Below are 14195 nucleotides of genomic sequence, written 5' to 3' on the forward strand. Positions count from 1 at the left end.
ACCCAAAAGTAAAGGTAATTAATGACATTACTCGTTACTTTACTTTCATTACTCAGCCCAGCTTCATGAAAGATGCCTTTAAACAGCTCCAAATCCTCTGCACCCACACGTATTTAACGTGTAGATAAAGAACAAGACACTGTGGTTTAACGAGCAGCTAGCTTAACGGTTGGTTGATATTTATGGACCGATAACAGCTAACATTAGCTTAGCCCCTGAGACGGCTCGTCCTCAACTATAGGCTTACTAACTGAATGCAGGCAAAGCTAACGGTGGCTAATGTCAAGTGAGTTGAGATCTCTCCCCTGCCCTAACAGCACAAAAGGCCTGTTTATGGCAAAAACACACACAAAAACCCTTGGGACTTCCCATCAAATGGCCTAAGAGACACTCTCCCTGTGACTGGGAGTGTAAGGTGATTTCCTATTGCATAAGTTAGTGATAGAGCAACACACAGAGCATGTAACCATAAAACAGGTATATGAAATGATTAAGCACTAGTTGTTGTATCAAGAGTAATACGTGAATGTAATGATTTATTGATGTGATTATGTATTCACTGATTTACTGATTGATTGTGTTGTTGAATTTATAATAGAGGGCAGCTAACAAGACACAACATATAAAAAAAGACAACTTAGTTACGGAGAGGCACATTTCTCTTATTTTAGAGGAGACTGTCCACTTCCCCAAACCTTTCCGCCCTTGCGCTAAGCTAACGCATCCCACAGCAGTCTGTCTTTCATATTGTAATCCTTTATGCTGCTCGTTACTAAAAAAAGGTATTACATTATTTTAAAACGTAATGTGTTCTTCGTTTCCTCCTACTTGGGCAGAATATCACCGTGTTTGTAGCTTTGCCTCAGAGCTATCAGATATACCTGACATTCGACAACTTGGATTGTATTCAGAGACGCGGCGCATGTTATTGACACACACCTGGAAGTCTCATCTGTGATGCACAGATATGGAGAATTAATCCCCCCGTCAATGGAGAGAATAAATTGTTGTTTGAGATATGGTAGTGACTTTCCCGACCTCCATCAGCGTATCTTTTCCCTTTGTGTCTCAATGTCTCTCATATTAAGATCTCTATCTGTCTTTATTATGAGAGATGAATTATGAAAATATGATTTAACTAAGCATTTACCATGAGCCTTTATATAACATACTGACTTGTCTCGTATCAGTGATCATGGCTTAATGATAGCGATGAGTTAATTACTTTAGATCTGTAGTGATTTAAAGACCACTCTTGTCATGTACGCCCAGTGATTAGTCTTGTAACATTTGAAGCCATTTTTCCTTTTTATCACATTTCACATGCCTGAATGAAAAACCAAACATTTGATCATTTGCATAATTGCCCTGTATAGACTTGTATTTTTAAACGTTCATGAAGGAAAATCCTACAGGCGATTTAAAATACATTGCTTTCCTTTTTCCGCAAATTATGATTACGTCTTTAATACAGTATGTCATCATATAATACTGCATTAATATACAATTAATATTACAAGGTGGTTCACACAAGGCAGTTGGTTTTTGCATATTCTATATCCTGCACACTGCCCTAATCACATTATGCGTTTCTCTATAGATGGCAGAACAGTGTAGCGGAATTAATTAATTAATTATTATGGATGCAAATGACCATGCTAAACCCCGCCCCCCCCTTACATACTGTTAAGCATTCAATTCTCATATGGCACATATGCAGTTTACAGTGATAATGGGTAGCAGATGTACCAGTGAAATTTCTCAGTAATTTTTGAAACTATTTGTCTTTTATTTCAGTGAGACAAAAAGCAGGCTTCTCATTTGTCACCGGCGAGTTCGTCAACTGAAATGACAACTGTCACGGGCAGATTTTATCAGCTGTAACTAGCCAGCTAATTAATGGTAGCTCTATGAATTGGTTGAAAATGATGCCTGACTCATTTTAAAGCAAGAATCCTTTAAAAGAAATTGCTGCGGTAATCACCAGGGTCATCCTGTTTTTGTATTGCAGTGTAGAGTTAATTAGTCTAAGTATATGTATAATAAGGAAAAACGAATAACGTATTTCTGCCAGAGCATAAACTTCCCCAAATCCAGTGAAGAGCAGGGCAGAGCTTACCATAAACTCTGATGTCGTAGTTTTTTTTTAAACCTGACAAATTAATGTAGTTAGTTAATAATATGCTCCTTGGCTTTAGAAGTAACACTCAGGTTGCTACTGGAAGTGGTAAGCTAGTAGCAGGACATGCTAACTACGTTAGCTTACGTTAGAGCTGAAAAGGTGTATTTGCGAGGGAGGGGTTTGGGTTTTGTGAACAGTCAGTTACAAGCCAGCATGCAGTAGTCTGCATACAGCTGGAATTCACCCGCCCACCAGGAGGGAAACCAGCTACCTGTCTTTCATAAGTCAGCCTCCAACTAAAAAACTTCTCAGTGATGAGTCACTTTGTCTCTGCTGCCATAGGCCAGCCCACCGCACAAACTGTCAATTTAAATGACGACTTATGTGATGCCATATGTCTATGAAACAGATATGCCTGCCTGATTTAATCAATATCTCTACATAATGGGAATGAGTTCAAAGTCCAGTCACGCTAGTTTTATGATGCAGCAGTTATAATATCAAGGTTAAAAAGGCTTTGAAATCAGGCAGTCATCTCAGTTTCTTTTCTATTTGTATCTCACAGAGACAGAAGCAGTCACACAGAGGGAAAAGAAAGCACTGGAAAGATGAAAGACATTTCTGTAGAAGGTTGTGAGTTTGTAATTTTGCTGGCTTTTGTCGGTGAGTGATGGCTTCATTTTTTTCCCATGGAGGAACGGTGGCGTGTCAGTAGTGACGTGTTTCACTTCAGCTGATCTGATATGAAGGCCAGGGCCTTCTCATGGGCGACAGATTAGTTTCTCCTGCACGGATGTCATGAGCAGACACTGAGTAGACACAGGACAGTGCTGAGGGACGCCTCTGACGGATGACAGCCATTCCAGTATCCTTATTGTCTTTCTGCTTTTCTGTCCAGCTCCCTCTCCAAACACTCAGCACACAAACAGAACTAGTTGAGCTAAGATGTGAGCACACAGTTGAGTTAAGTTACACAACACATGTCTGGTCCCTGAGATGCCTGTTTCTATTATAATACAAGTATATGTAAATATAGATGGCCAAAATAATTCTGAATAATTTTTGCCATCTAAATTTTGGGGGATATATATATTTTCATTGAGATTAACATGTATTCCTTATTTTGCTAAATAAAGATTAGGGCACTTTTCTCCTATTTTTTTAATTAGGAGAACTGCATTATCACACATCCTGTATGGTCTTTGATATTGGACTCCATCACTGTGAAGCATCTTCATGAAATAAAGGCCCCTGAAGTTAGAAGACGGGGCACGATCCCCCTGGAGTCTAGACGCTGGTGATGGTGGAGATGGAGTGTAAAGCCAGTAGGCGGAAAATGGAAGCTCTCAGTTTAATGTTCCAAAAAGGGAGATGGTGGCATGCTGAATAATAGTAAGTCTGACGGACAGAATCACGGACTTGCATTGATAAAAAAGAAAATGTCTTCCTAGTTGAACCTTTGCCAAGTCTCCATTAATAGTATGTGTGTGGACGTGGCTTTATTTTGAAAAACAATGATGTACACAATAACCGTATGCGCAATTACAATTTTATCATCAGATTATATTGCAATAAAGTAAATACAGTAGCTCTTACTAAGCTGTCAAGATATCTCCCTATATGTCTTTCTCTGCCTGTCATGCTTCAGTTAAGTCCGTAACCCATGCCCTCCCCCAGATTACTGTCAGATGGAGTTCACAACCTTATTGCAATTATCCTTGACACCAGATTTGCAGGTTACCATTGGACTGCCAATGACACCCTGCCTGTTTCACCTTTGCCCCCAATATGACACTGACAGAGTGGCACAGATTTTGGCGACATAGAGTCAACAAATTAGCAAACCAGCATAGGCGATGAAAAAGCACAACTGCCTGTCAGAAAAACATCTACTTTGTTTGCACAAAGCCACTCCTTGCTCAACGTGTCTGCATGAAATTATGGCTCTGAGCTCTTAAAAACATCCTAACAGAAGGTTTTGAAGGTACCTTCTCATCAGCTTCTGGTCTCACACATTCTGACTTAGTCATGAGCGTGTCTTGGCCCGTCTTCTCTGACATTGGTTCACTTCCCGCTTTGATGCTGTTTTTTGACCAATCAGATTGTATGTTACCTCAGAGTGGAGTACAGTGCTGTCGTACTTCAAATTACCAAGAAGAAGGAAATGGTTGTTTCTTTGATGGAAGCAAGTTTTCTTCAGTGGAAAAAAAAATCAATACTGTATGTACTGTTTGTTGGCAATTTCAGGTTGTTGGAGTTGGCTTATTCTTTTGAAAGAACCTACAATTATGACAAACACGGCACTTGAAACCACCAGCAGCACCAGCTGGTATTCTGTGTTACCGGTGATTGTATTGGCAAGAGGGATAAATGGAGAGAAATTGGTCTTGAATTTCCCATCTCGATATTTGCTTTTTCTGCCGAGTACACTCAAACAAAAAGACAGCAAAAAGCCGGTCATGAGCGCTTATGTGCAAGTGTACCAAGGTCGAGTTCAACGACAGCTAATTCATACTGAGGAATTTTTCATTGAAAAAGATACAGGTTTTACATTACAACAATTTTACAACATACCAGAAAGTTTTAGGCTGTTTTTCCACTTTCCAGCCAGTTGTTCATTTCAGTTAATTTCACCGCAGCATAAACATCAACGTGTGGTGAAACCTGCATGTGGAAGGTAATCCATCACAGTAAGCATTTAGTTGCCTTAATTTTCTTGTCAAAGTTGTGTTATTGTTGCAGTTTGGAGCAGCGGGGACCATTTTGAACACTCTCCTTGATGGCGCATTGAAGGGCAAATTGTCAGCCAGAAGCTGAAAATCATATCATGCCAAGTTACATTGTCAGAAAATCAAACTCCCCAGATAAATAATAAGCAAACACAGACGTCGTGAAAACAATGACACGAGTTTGGCTATTTTGTTGCATTGAAAGGTTGCTGTTTGGCAGCTGGCTGAAACTCCTGATGTCAGATCTTGACAGTGATGGAAACAGTACATGATTTGAAGTAAATGGTATAGAAATGCAACCATGAACTGGAGTTTAACCTACTACAAATCCCCTTTAACATTAAACGTCACAAAGTAATCGAATATGGCTCATGTTAGTAGTAGGTCTGATATTGTCCTTTCAGTCCTTGAATCCCAAACATTACAGACAGACAGTGAATAAAACCCCTTCAGTACAATAAATCTCCACAATAAAGCCTAGGAGTGAGGAGTGACAGTGTTTCAGCAGAGGACACCACAGACTGAAGGTGCAGGTTGGGCCTTTCATCCTCCTTTTAAAAAACGTGTCAAACACACAAGCCTCGCCTCAAGTGAATTCCCGAAACATCCAGTAACATTCAGTATCTCTCTATACTCATATCAGGCTAGCATGTGTATCCTGGTTCTTGGCTATTTGTGCGTCTGTGTTTCTGTTCATGTGCACAGATTCCTCGTGCTCTTCAGAGTTGGGGGATTTAATTGCGCCCCTTACAAACTTTTAATAAGCTCTTCCATGAGGATATCCCTCTAGAGGGTTTCTGGGTCGACCATCGCTTGGCAGACCCCAGGACAGCTCAGGGAGTACTGTCATGCTGTAAGCAACCAGAGCCCCTCATTTTATGCTTTTATATGGCATGACCAAAAACAGCCATACATTTTTTTAGATATAAATATGGAGTATATCTACAAACACATTCAAAGAAATTGGTTCCTCCACAGGGAGACATTGCTGATCTGATAGGGAAAGTAAAGGAGGAGGGAGGAAGAGTAATGGGGAGTAAGTGTGCAGTTCTGAATCTAGGACAGTCTGGAAGAAGCGCTTTTTTTTCTCCTCTCAGTGTGGTCCAGTGTTACTCTGATGTCGATAAAACTTTGTTCACACATGCCAGTGCATCTCTCTTCAGTGCTGAAGGTTAGCGATTTTTCCACCTCTCCATCATGTCTCTTTCAAAGCAGAGTTGTCTCTCCGGCTTGCAGATGTCATCCCGTCTCCATCTCTGCCTCTCTCTCTCTTTTTCTTACTTCCTTTCTTCTCACTTCTTTGGCTGTTTGAGTGCCTTTACAGTTGCCTATACAGCACATTAGATTGCATGGCATTGCGTGTCTGTTTGGCCTCACAGAGTCCCCAATCCTCCCTTTCCCCACACACAAGCAGAAGTTCATACGTTTGTTTACAGTGTAGTTTGCCTTTGAGCAGGGTGTAAGGTTGAGCAATGGGAGAGAGGAGGGAACTTTTTTTATGTCCTAGTTTCTTTGCAGTGGGGACTGTTGGATGTTGCGCTGTGTCCTTCTTAGTTTTGGCTCAGTGCAGCTCGTCAGGAGACTGAGGATTAATTCTCTCCGGGTGTGTGTGGTTCTTGTGCGGATCGATAGATCCAGTCACTACTATTTGAGAGGGAGGGCACCACGCTGTTTGTTTTGGCGACGGGAGGGCCGCCCCTGTGAAGTAGCATTAACAATACTCACAGTGCATCAGAGCAATCTCAGGCGAAAGCTTGAGCAAGCAAAGAGAGCACAGCGTGTGTATAGTGGGCACTAGCATAATTAAGTGTCCAAGTTTTCATTTGTACATACCTGTTTTAGTGTGTGCATGGACGTGTGTGTGACCAGATTAGGCTCTTGTTATGTGTATGCACGTGTTTGCATGTATGAGAGGTTGATTATAAAGCACTCCATTGCCTTTAGAGCCGAGCAGTCCAGTCTCTTGGGCTACAGAGGGCTAGATAAAGACTATGGGTCACAGTGGCAGGCGGGACTGTCCGTGCCACTGCCTGCTCAGAATCGATAACGAGCGGGAGCCTCAACGGGCCTGTCAACACTCACACCAGCTTGATGCCATGGTGAGTCGGCCTGTGCATTGCCAAGGTCGGCCGTAGTTATGAAGAGGTCGAGGATTCCGGCAAGGTAAACACACTGTCCTCTCCCTGAGAATACAAAGCAGCCGTGCCACACTAAGCATTAGTGAAGAGAGCACGCTGACAAAACAGCGAGGCCAGGTTGGAGGACAGAGAGAGGGAGAGCGAGTGGGAGACAATAAGCAAGAGATAGTTAATGGGAAAGACAGACAGAGAAGAAGAGAGAGAGGCAGTGAGCAACATAGATGAGATAGTGATCATAAAGAAAAAAGATAAAGAAAGACATTGTAAGGACAAATAAAGGAAGGTTGCTGTGGCATGGTCGAGTGGTTTAGACTCACGATCCAGATGTGATTCTTCCGTCTCTTTCAAAAACACAAAAGAATACTCCCCCTTCTTTCCTTTAAAAGGCAAAGAGAGAGAGAGAGAGAGAGAGAGAGAGACTGAAAGAGCCGAATGAAACCAAGTGCAGAATGACACAAAACAGAAGAAGCACAGACACAAAATGAAGTCTTCCATTGTTATCTGAAACACTAGATAATAACCCAGTTTGTCGAATGAGTGAATCATCGGAGAAGTGCTTGGACAGTGACTGTAATTTCATTGGAGGTGATAATCATTCCCTCAAACCAATAAGTTCACTCTTTTCATTCAAAAAGGCCAGAAGCTTTCTCTCTCTCTGCTCATTCTGCTTCTTTTCCACGGCGCTGATTAATGCATGCAGTAATTATAGTTTAATAGAAATCACAGTTTCATATTTCATTAGGAATCCTCTATTTCGACTCATTCCAGATGAGAATACACAGATTAGTCACCTGATGTTGTTTGATGAGGGGGCGCGTTTACGTGTTGACAGGACGCACTCGGCTCTCACTGGATCCATCTTTTAGAGAATGACAAGAGGTCTGTGAAGAGTTAAATGATGGATTGCGTTTGTGCAGCTGATTTCTGACGCCATCAGTGTGGAATCAATCCATCTGTCTGTACTGGATTTATCTGCTGCTGCTCCATTTTCTTGTGTGATCTTTTACCCTGTCTTTTCTTTTGCTGCGTGGCAACAGTACCACGAGTACAATATTTGAAATAGAAAACACTGAAGTACAGAATTAAAAACAAACAAGACTAAGTCTACAGCCATGCTTGCTAACATGGAGGCAGCTAGAGCCGTGCCACTCCCAAGGCTACTGAAAATGATCTTGAATGAATGAATTGGCCTTTGTGTTTCTATATACCTAAGACATCAGTATAATTTCAGATATCATTTAGAAAACAGACAGAACTTCATATTGACAGCGCCTCTGAGCCTCTACACTGTATTCACATGGTGTTCCACCTGTTGATTTTTAATAAAATCTTTTGGATTGCTTTGCAGCACAAAATAACTTAGTAACAAGACAAAGCATGAGGTGGACACTGTTATTTCAGCACAAATCAAGCCGAAGCTTTAAGAGATACTGTAAAAGCTGTAGAGTAAAGGCACTGTTGTTATGAGCTGCTGTTGACCCTCTTCCTCCTCTTCAAAACAAATTCACAGAGTGATGCCAGGAAGGGAGGACAAGTATCATCTGCTTTCTTATAGAAAACAGCAGGAAATGTTGTCTTAATGCTGAGGAAAAACTAACAATACCACAGACATGACATACAGTAGTTTTTTTGACAATAGCCTCATGTTTTATGTTGTCCCCACTCTATTCCCAACAGGAGAGGTTCTTCGTCTCGGGAGGATCTCAGGCCACACAGTGAATGGTGGCTGGTCGTCCTGGAGTTCCTGGGCCCAGTGTAGCAGAGACTGCAGCCGGGGAATCCGCAGCCGGAAGAGGACCTGCAGTAACCCAGAGCCCAAGTACGGAGGTCAGACCTGCTTGGGGGCAGCACAGGAGTATCAGGAGTGTAACATCACCCCTTGTCCAGGTAAGGAACGCACACATATACACATGCTACAAGCCAGTTTTATTTGCAGAGACACATATGATACACACATGATACATACACAAACACTATGGTCACAATAAACAGAGGACACACAGAGAAAAGAACATTTACAAGACCAGAAGTCAGTTACTTTGCCAGCTCTCCTTTTCACTCAGATAAATACACACTACTCCACACCAGACTCCAGCTATGTTTTTCCTTGATTAATGGATAAAGAATTGCAGTGACTTACCAAATCATCAGGAACTACAAAAGAAATCAGTTGCAGATAAGAGGTGTGACGAAGACCCCAATTTACACCAGGAATCAAAGAGACAATCCCTCTGGCACTCCAGTATGTAATTACATTGCTGGGTAATTATGCTGCCAGCTATGGGAGGCCTTATTCTGTTGTGAAAAGCCCTGAGACAATGCATTTTCAACACTCCTCTAGCGGAAGACGGTGAGAGGAAGCTTTCTAATTAAAAGAATACTCTGTCTGACAAGGGAAGTAAGCTGTCTAAATGGAAATCCAGTGCTTAGTTTGGCATAAAGCACACCTGGTATCCAGCACAGGCGCCATGCAGACAAGCAGGACGTTGTCTCAGATGATTATTAATCAAGGCCCCTGGAGTAGGGCTTAGGTAGCCCACTAAAAGCCTAGATCTGTGTGTCATCTTCAGCAGCCGCAATCTGTCTTCATAGCTGCTGAGTGAACGGCCATCGATACTATTTTTACAGCCTGTTAATTCATGCATTCAGCTCCCAACAGCTTTAGCACAGTCGCTAATAGGGTAAGCTTTTATCAGCTGCGAGCTCAGATGAAGACTTTGGATGGATCTGAGAGCATCAGATTTGCTTCATTCAGGAGGGCTCTGCTTGTATGGCTGCCACAAGTGTTCCCCCTAGAAAAACGTAGAGTGAACGCACTTTGATTTTCTTGCGCAGCATCATTATGCTAATACATGTAGTACACCTATTCTGTTGAGTGTGATAATACCATAGCTACAATATGTTGATGAACAACTCCCAGCACCCCTATCCCCCAAAGGAACCGACTTAACCCAGCCTGAGTAGCAATGAATACTAATGCATACTCAATTAGCACCCCTCTGAAAGTGAGATATTATTTTGAGGCAGGCAGACCGTGCCGGCAGACCAATTGTAATCCTCCCATGGCTAATCCAGTGCTTTTTAAATGCGTTCGTGCACTGTGAAGGAGAAGGAGAGAGAAAAGGTGTTATGCCTTCCATCCATCTGGTTGGAAACAAATGAATCCGTGTTTTGCCTTACGTCTGCGCCCGAGATGAGACGATCCGTCATCGAGGGCCAGGAATCGACTGATGTGTCACTTTGTGATAGAGAAATTACACTGAGATGACAAAAAGCATCGGCAACTTCAATTACCTGCACTGTGCTGCCAGCCATCAGCAGGTCTTTAAAAGCAATTCACAAGTGGTTCCGAAAGGGGAATATCTCTCTGCCACAATGAAGTAAGGTTTCATCCAAATGATTGACCACAAGGATGTTTGCCTCTGATTCATGGCCAAAGATTGCCTCCATTTTATTGCTCTTCTTCCTCCTCTCTTTTCATCCCTCCCACACTTCCTTCTCTCTCTCTGTTCATCTCTTTATGTCTTCTTTGTGTGCTGATACTGTTGTGAATTTACACGTGTTTTTAGACGCCTGTTGTTTGCCACTTGGCACCACATGAAGAGAGGAACAACAACGGCGGATTGCAATGCTTCATTTATCTTTATTAATCAGAGGAGAGATTGTTGAGTCCGGGGAGTTGGGAGGGGGGGTCAGGCATTTGCTGTAACAGCTTCCCGTCTCTTCAAAACACTCTCTCTCACACGCACAAGCACGCGTCACGCATCGCTGTTTGAAATGGCTTGGAATGACTTCCAATCACTTGTTGTTGAAAGGAAATTGTCTTTTGAAATGACCTGGAACCTAAATCCTGGTAAACACGAAAGCACAAATGTCATGGAATATTCTCCTAGAAAACAAGAGACTGTGAAATGTAGTGACTACTACCTTCTGTCCTTACAATTACAGACATACAATATGTTTAAAGTAATATAATCCTGCAGTTCTTTAGCATTAACATAAACAATGTGACGCTAATGTCCTGGGTTTAGTGGACGGCAGCTGGTCGTGCTGGTCTTCATGGTCCAAGTGCTCTGTGACGTGTGGAGGGGGACACTACATGAGGACACGCACCTGCAGCAACCCCCCGCCAGCTTACGGAGGGGACATCTGCCTGGGCCTGCACACTGAGGAGGCGCTGTGCAACACACAAGCCTGTCCAGGTACCCACACACACACACACACACACACACACACATCACCTCAGTGATTAGCAGCTTAGGGCTCTGACTCGGCCACCAATCCATCACAGGTTCATTGCTTATTTTCTTAAGTCTCTCGGCCCCTCAGACGGCACTCATGCATGACTAATATCCAGCTGAGGGCACACACAGCTCATGCACGCACACATATATGGACACACACTGGACAGGCTGTGAGATATACTGTCATTGCCATTTACAGAGAGCTGGTCCAGCTGGTCCGAGTGGTCCCACTGTGACTCCAACGGGGCCCAGATGCGCGTGCGTCACTGCGATGTCCTGTTTCCCACTGGAAACCAGTGCTCAGGAAACAACAGCGAGACCAGGCCATGCTCTCCTGACTCCAATTTTATACCAGGTGATCACACACACACAGGCTTCTTCTCTTTAGGAAAGTCTTGGGCACTCATCCATGACTTAACACACAACTTTGAGAGCGCACACACTCATTCTGCACCACCCACCACCATATGCCCACAGCGGTAATTCAGTTCATTTCCAAGAATCCTGTGATAATGAAATACGATATTGATCCCTCTAAGGGACTCGTCTCAGGTCGGAGGTCAGGTTCAGCGACAGGGCAGCCCTTTTGGGGATGGTCGGGATTAGAGTCTTGCTCAAGGACTCCTGAGTGCGGCAGGTGATTACATGGGGGCGTGAACCTGGGTGCTACACTTAAGGGCTGTCTCCCTACTCACTCCAACAACTCTGCTGCTATATTAGTTTCATTATGAGCCTAGGAGTCTTGTCAGGCCATGCAAAAAGCACTTACACCAGCAGTTTTACTTTTTTTCGAATGTTGGAAGCTGTTTTCTGTACCTGCTCGTTCAAGCATTTCCATTGTTTCTCGACTATTTTCTGGCATCCATGTTGAAGTGATAGTTTGCCCTTTGATAATGCCACCTTTTTCTAGAGTAATTGCAAGTGCAAGATGATACTCTGTGGGAGCTTTTCTGTTGTTTGTTAACAATGCAATAATTTCTTAAATGTCAACTCTACTTAATTAACTACATGTGAGGTTTTTTATAGAACTGGTAAGATAACATAAGATACACTTTATTGATTCCACACAGGCAGATTGGGGATTGACTTGGCATACTGGTTTTAAAACGAGCACCTTGTAAAGTTGTAGGAATAAAATAAAAAAGGCGTATGGAGTAAGAGGAGATAATAAGAAATGAAGACTCTCCCCTGCTCTCCCAAAAAAGTCACACTAACTCTTCCCTCAGCAAAAGTAATAACACCCTGTTCCTTAACTTACGCTTTTGCTCGTGTTTGGTTTTGGAAAGATTATAAAACCCTCCAACCTCTTTAAATGCCAAGAATCACTCTTATGACAGCCCCATTCACACCACTTTAGCATATGGCGTTAGTTACGGTTGCTAAGCTACAATAAGACTATAACTGTTCGGGGCAGAGGTTCAGCAAGCGGTCAGTTGAACACCTTTTTAATCTCTTTCTGAAAGACTGAAAGTTCAGAAAGTCCTTCTAAAACCTAAATATATATAGACTTGCACATATCTCACACACACCATTAGTATTGATATTTGCTTAGACAGGCATCTCCCTTTTGGCAGCCACTAATGCGAGATACCCCAGAGCATTGATCTCTGCTACACAGGGATCATTAAAACTCCTCCCTTTAACAGAGGATGCTGATGTTATTCACTGCGAACACTGCAACTGCTATGAAATATGTGTATATATTGGGAAAAAGTTAGATATTCATGGGTAGAGGCCTGGAGTTCTTAAACTTAAGGAATCATTAAGTAATAGATAGAATAAACATTTGATTGAAAGATAAACTTGTAACCTTTCTGTATTAATTAGCAGGGGTATAATAGTCATGAAAACCCTTCACAGGTCTTTATAGAATCACCCATTTGCCTTTATACCTTATCATCCATCCCCTTTAATGGGAAAGGTAGTCCATTAAGATTCATTAGCAACGTCTTGTACTTCATTTCCTTTAATGAGACCTGATACTTTTCATGAACCACTCCAGGTGCCACAGCCGTGATTAGCTCTTGGAGTTTTTACGATAATCTGTTTCATATTGAGTAAAGCTTTCATCTCCACGCTCACCTTCAAGGGTACAATTTGTCATGCTAACAGGGGTGTATATGGTGTTTTTAGCACTAATTCTGCTGCCTTTCGCTGTTTCTTCTCCTTTATCAGAAGTCTCGATTGCACGCTCCAGCCAGGAGGAGAGGCGCTGTGGAGGTAACTTTTAGTGTGTGTGTGTGTGTGTGTGTGTAAGAGAGAGAAAGGGGAATACAACACCTGACATTGCACATGTACAGCATCTTTGCTGCGTAACGGCATATAAATACAGCTGTAAACACGCTTAAGATACATGGTGATCTGATCATATCTGGAGAGAGTCAAAGATGCACTGTGTTAAATGCACCACACTCCTCAAGCCATAAATTTAATTTCCCCCCAAAAAGAATAACGCCATCTTAAGGGCAGCATAGTAGACAACACCTCTGCTTATGTTGCTGTCTTATATAACTGTAATCTACTTCATCTATACAGTAAAATCCTAGTTCTGGAAAACCCACCATGGTGACCAAAACACTATAATTTCCACGGTGACAGTTGGAGTTTTAGTGAATCAATAAAATCAGGAGAACGCTCCGAGTTGATAAAAATGCAGATAGACTCATATAAGTTGGCTTCAGCAGGCACGCTGCGCCCACAGCAATAAGCTGCATGAGGAGAAGCGAGGCTTTAAGAACCTTTTGTGCCCTGAGTTTTGCATCACAGGCTGCTCTTACTATCATTGTTCAGCTTGTTGGAGGCTGTGTGAGTGTGTGAGAGGGAGTTCTGCAGCATGCAGACGCTGCTCGGGCCTAAACAAACAAACTATTGTTCTCTCCTATATGATGTTTTTAGCATAAATAAAAGCCAGTAGAGGACAATGCTCTTGATAAAATAGTTTAGTTTGTGACTGATCAAACTG

General features: G+C 42.4%; 1 protein-coding gene across 1 annotated transcript in view; it reads left to right on the plus strand.

Moving 5' to 3' along the window:
- The window catches only part of sema5a (sema domain, seven thrombospondin repeats (type 1 and type 1-like), transmembrane domain (TM) and short cytoplasmic domain, (semaphorin) 5A), an 82169-nt gene that overhangs the window by 63004 nt on the left and 4970 nt on the right, over positions 1-14195 (plus strand). Inside the window, exons 16-19 of the mRNA XM_070928102.1 lie at positions 8667-8876; positions 11021-11191; positions 11433-11588; positions 13409-13453. Of these exons, the coding sequence (XP_070784203.1) occupies positions 8667-8876; positions 11021-11191; positions 11433-11588; positions 13409-13453 (582 nt within the window). The remainder of the gene's footprint in view (positions 1-8666; positions 8877-11020; positions 11192-11432; positions 11589-13408; positions 13454-14195) is intronic.

The sequence above is a fragment of the Enoplosus armatus genome, chromosome 21, assembly GCF_043641665.1.
Source record: "Enoplosus armatus isolate fEnoArm2 chromosome 21, fEnoArm2.hap1, whole genome shotgun sequence".
Taxonomy (NCBI): domain Eukaryota; kingdom Metazoa; phylum Chordata; class Actinopteri; order Centrarchiformes; family Enoplosidae; genus Enoplosus; species Enoplosus armatus.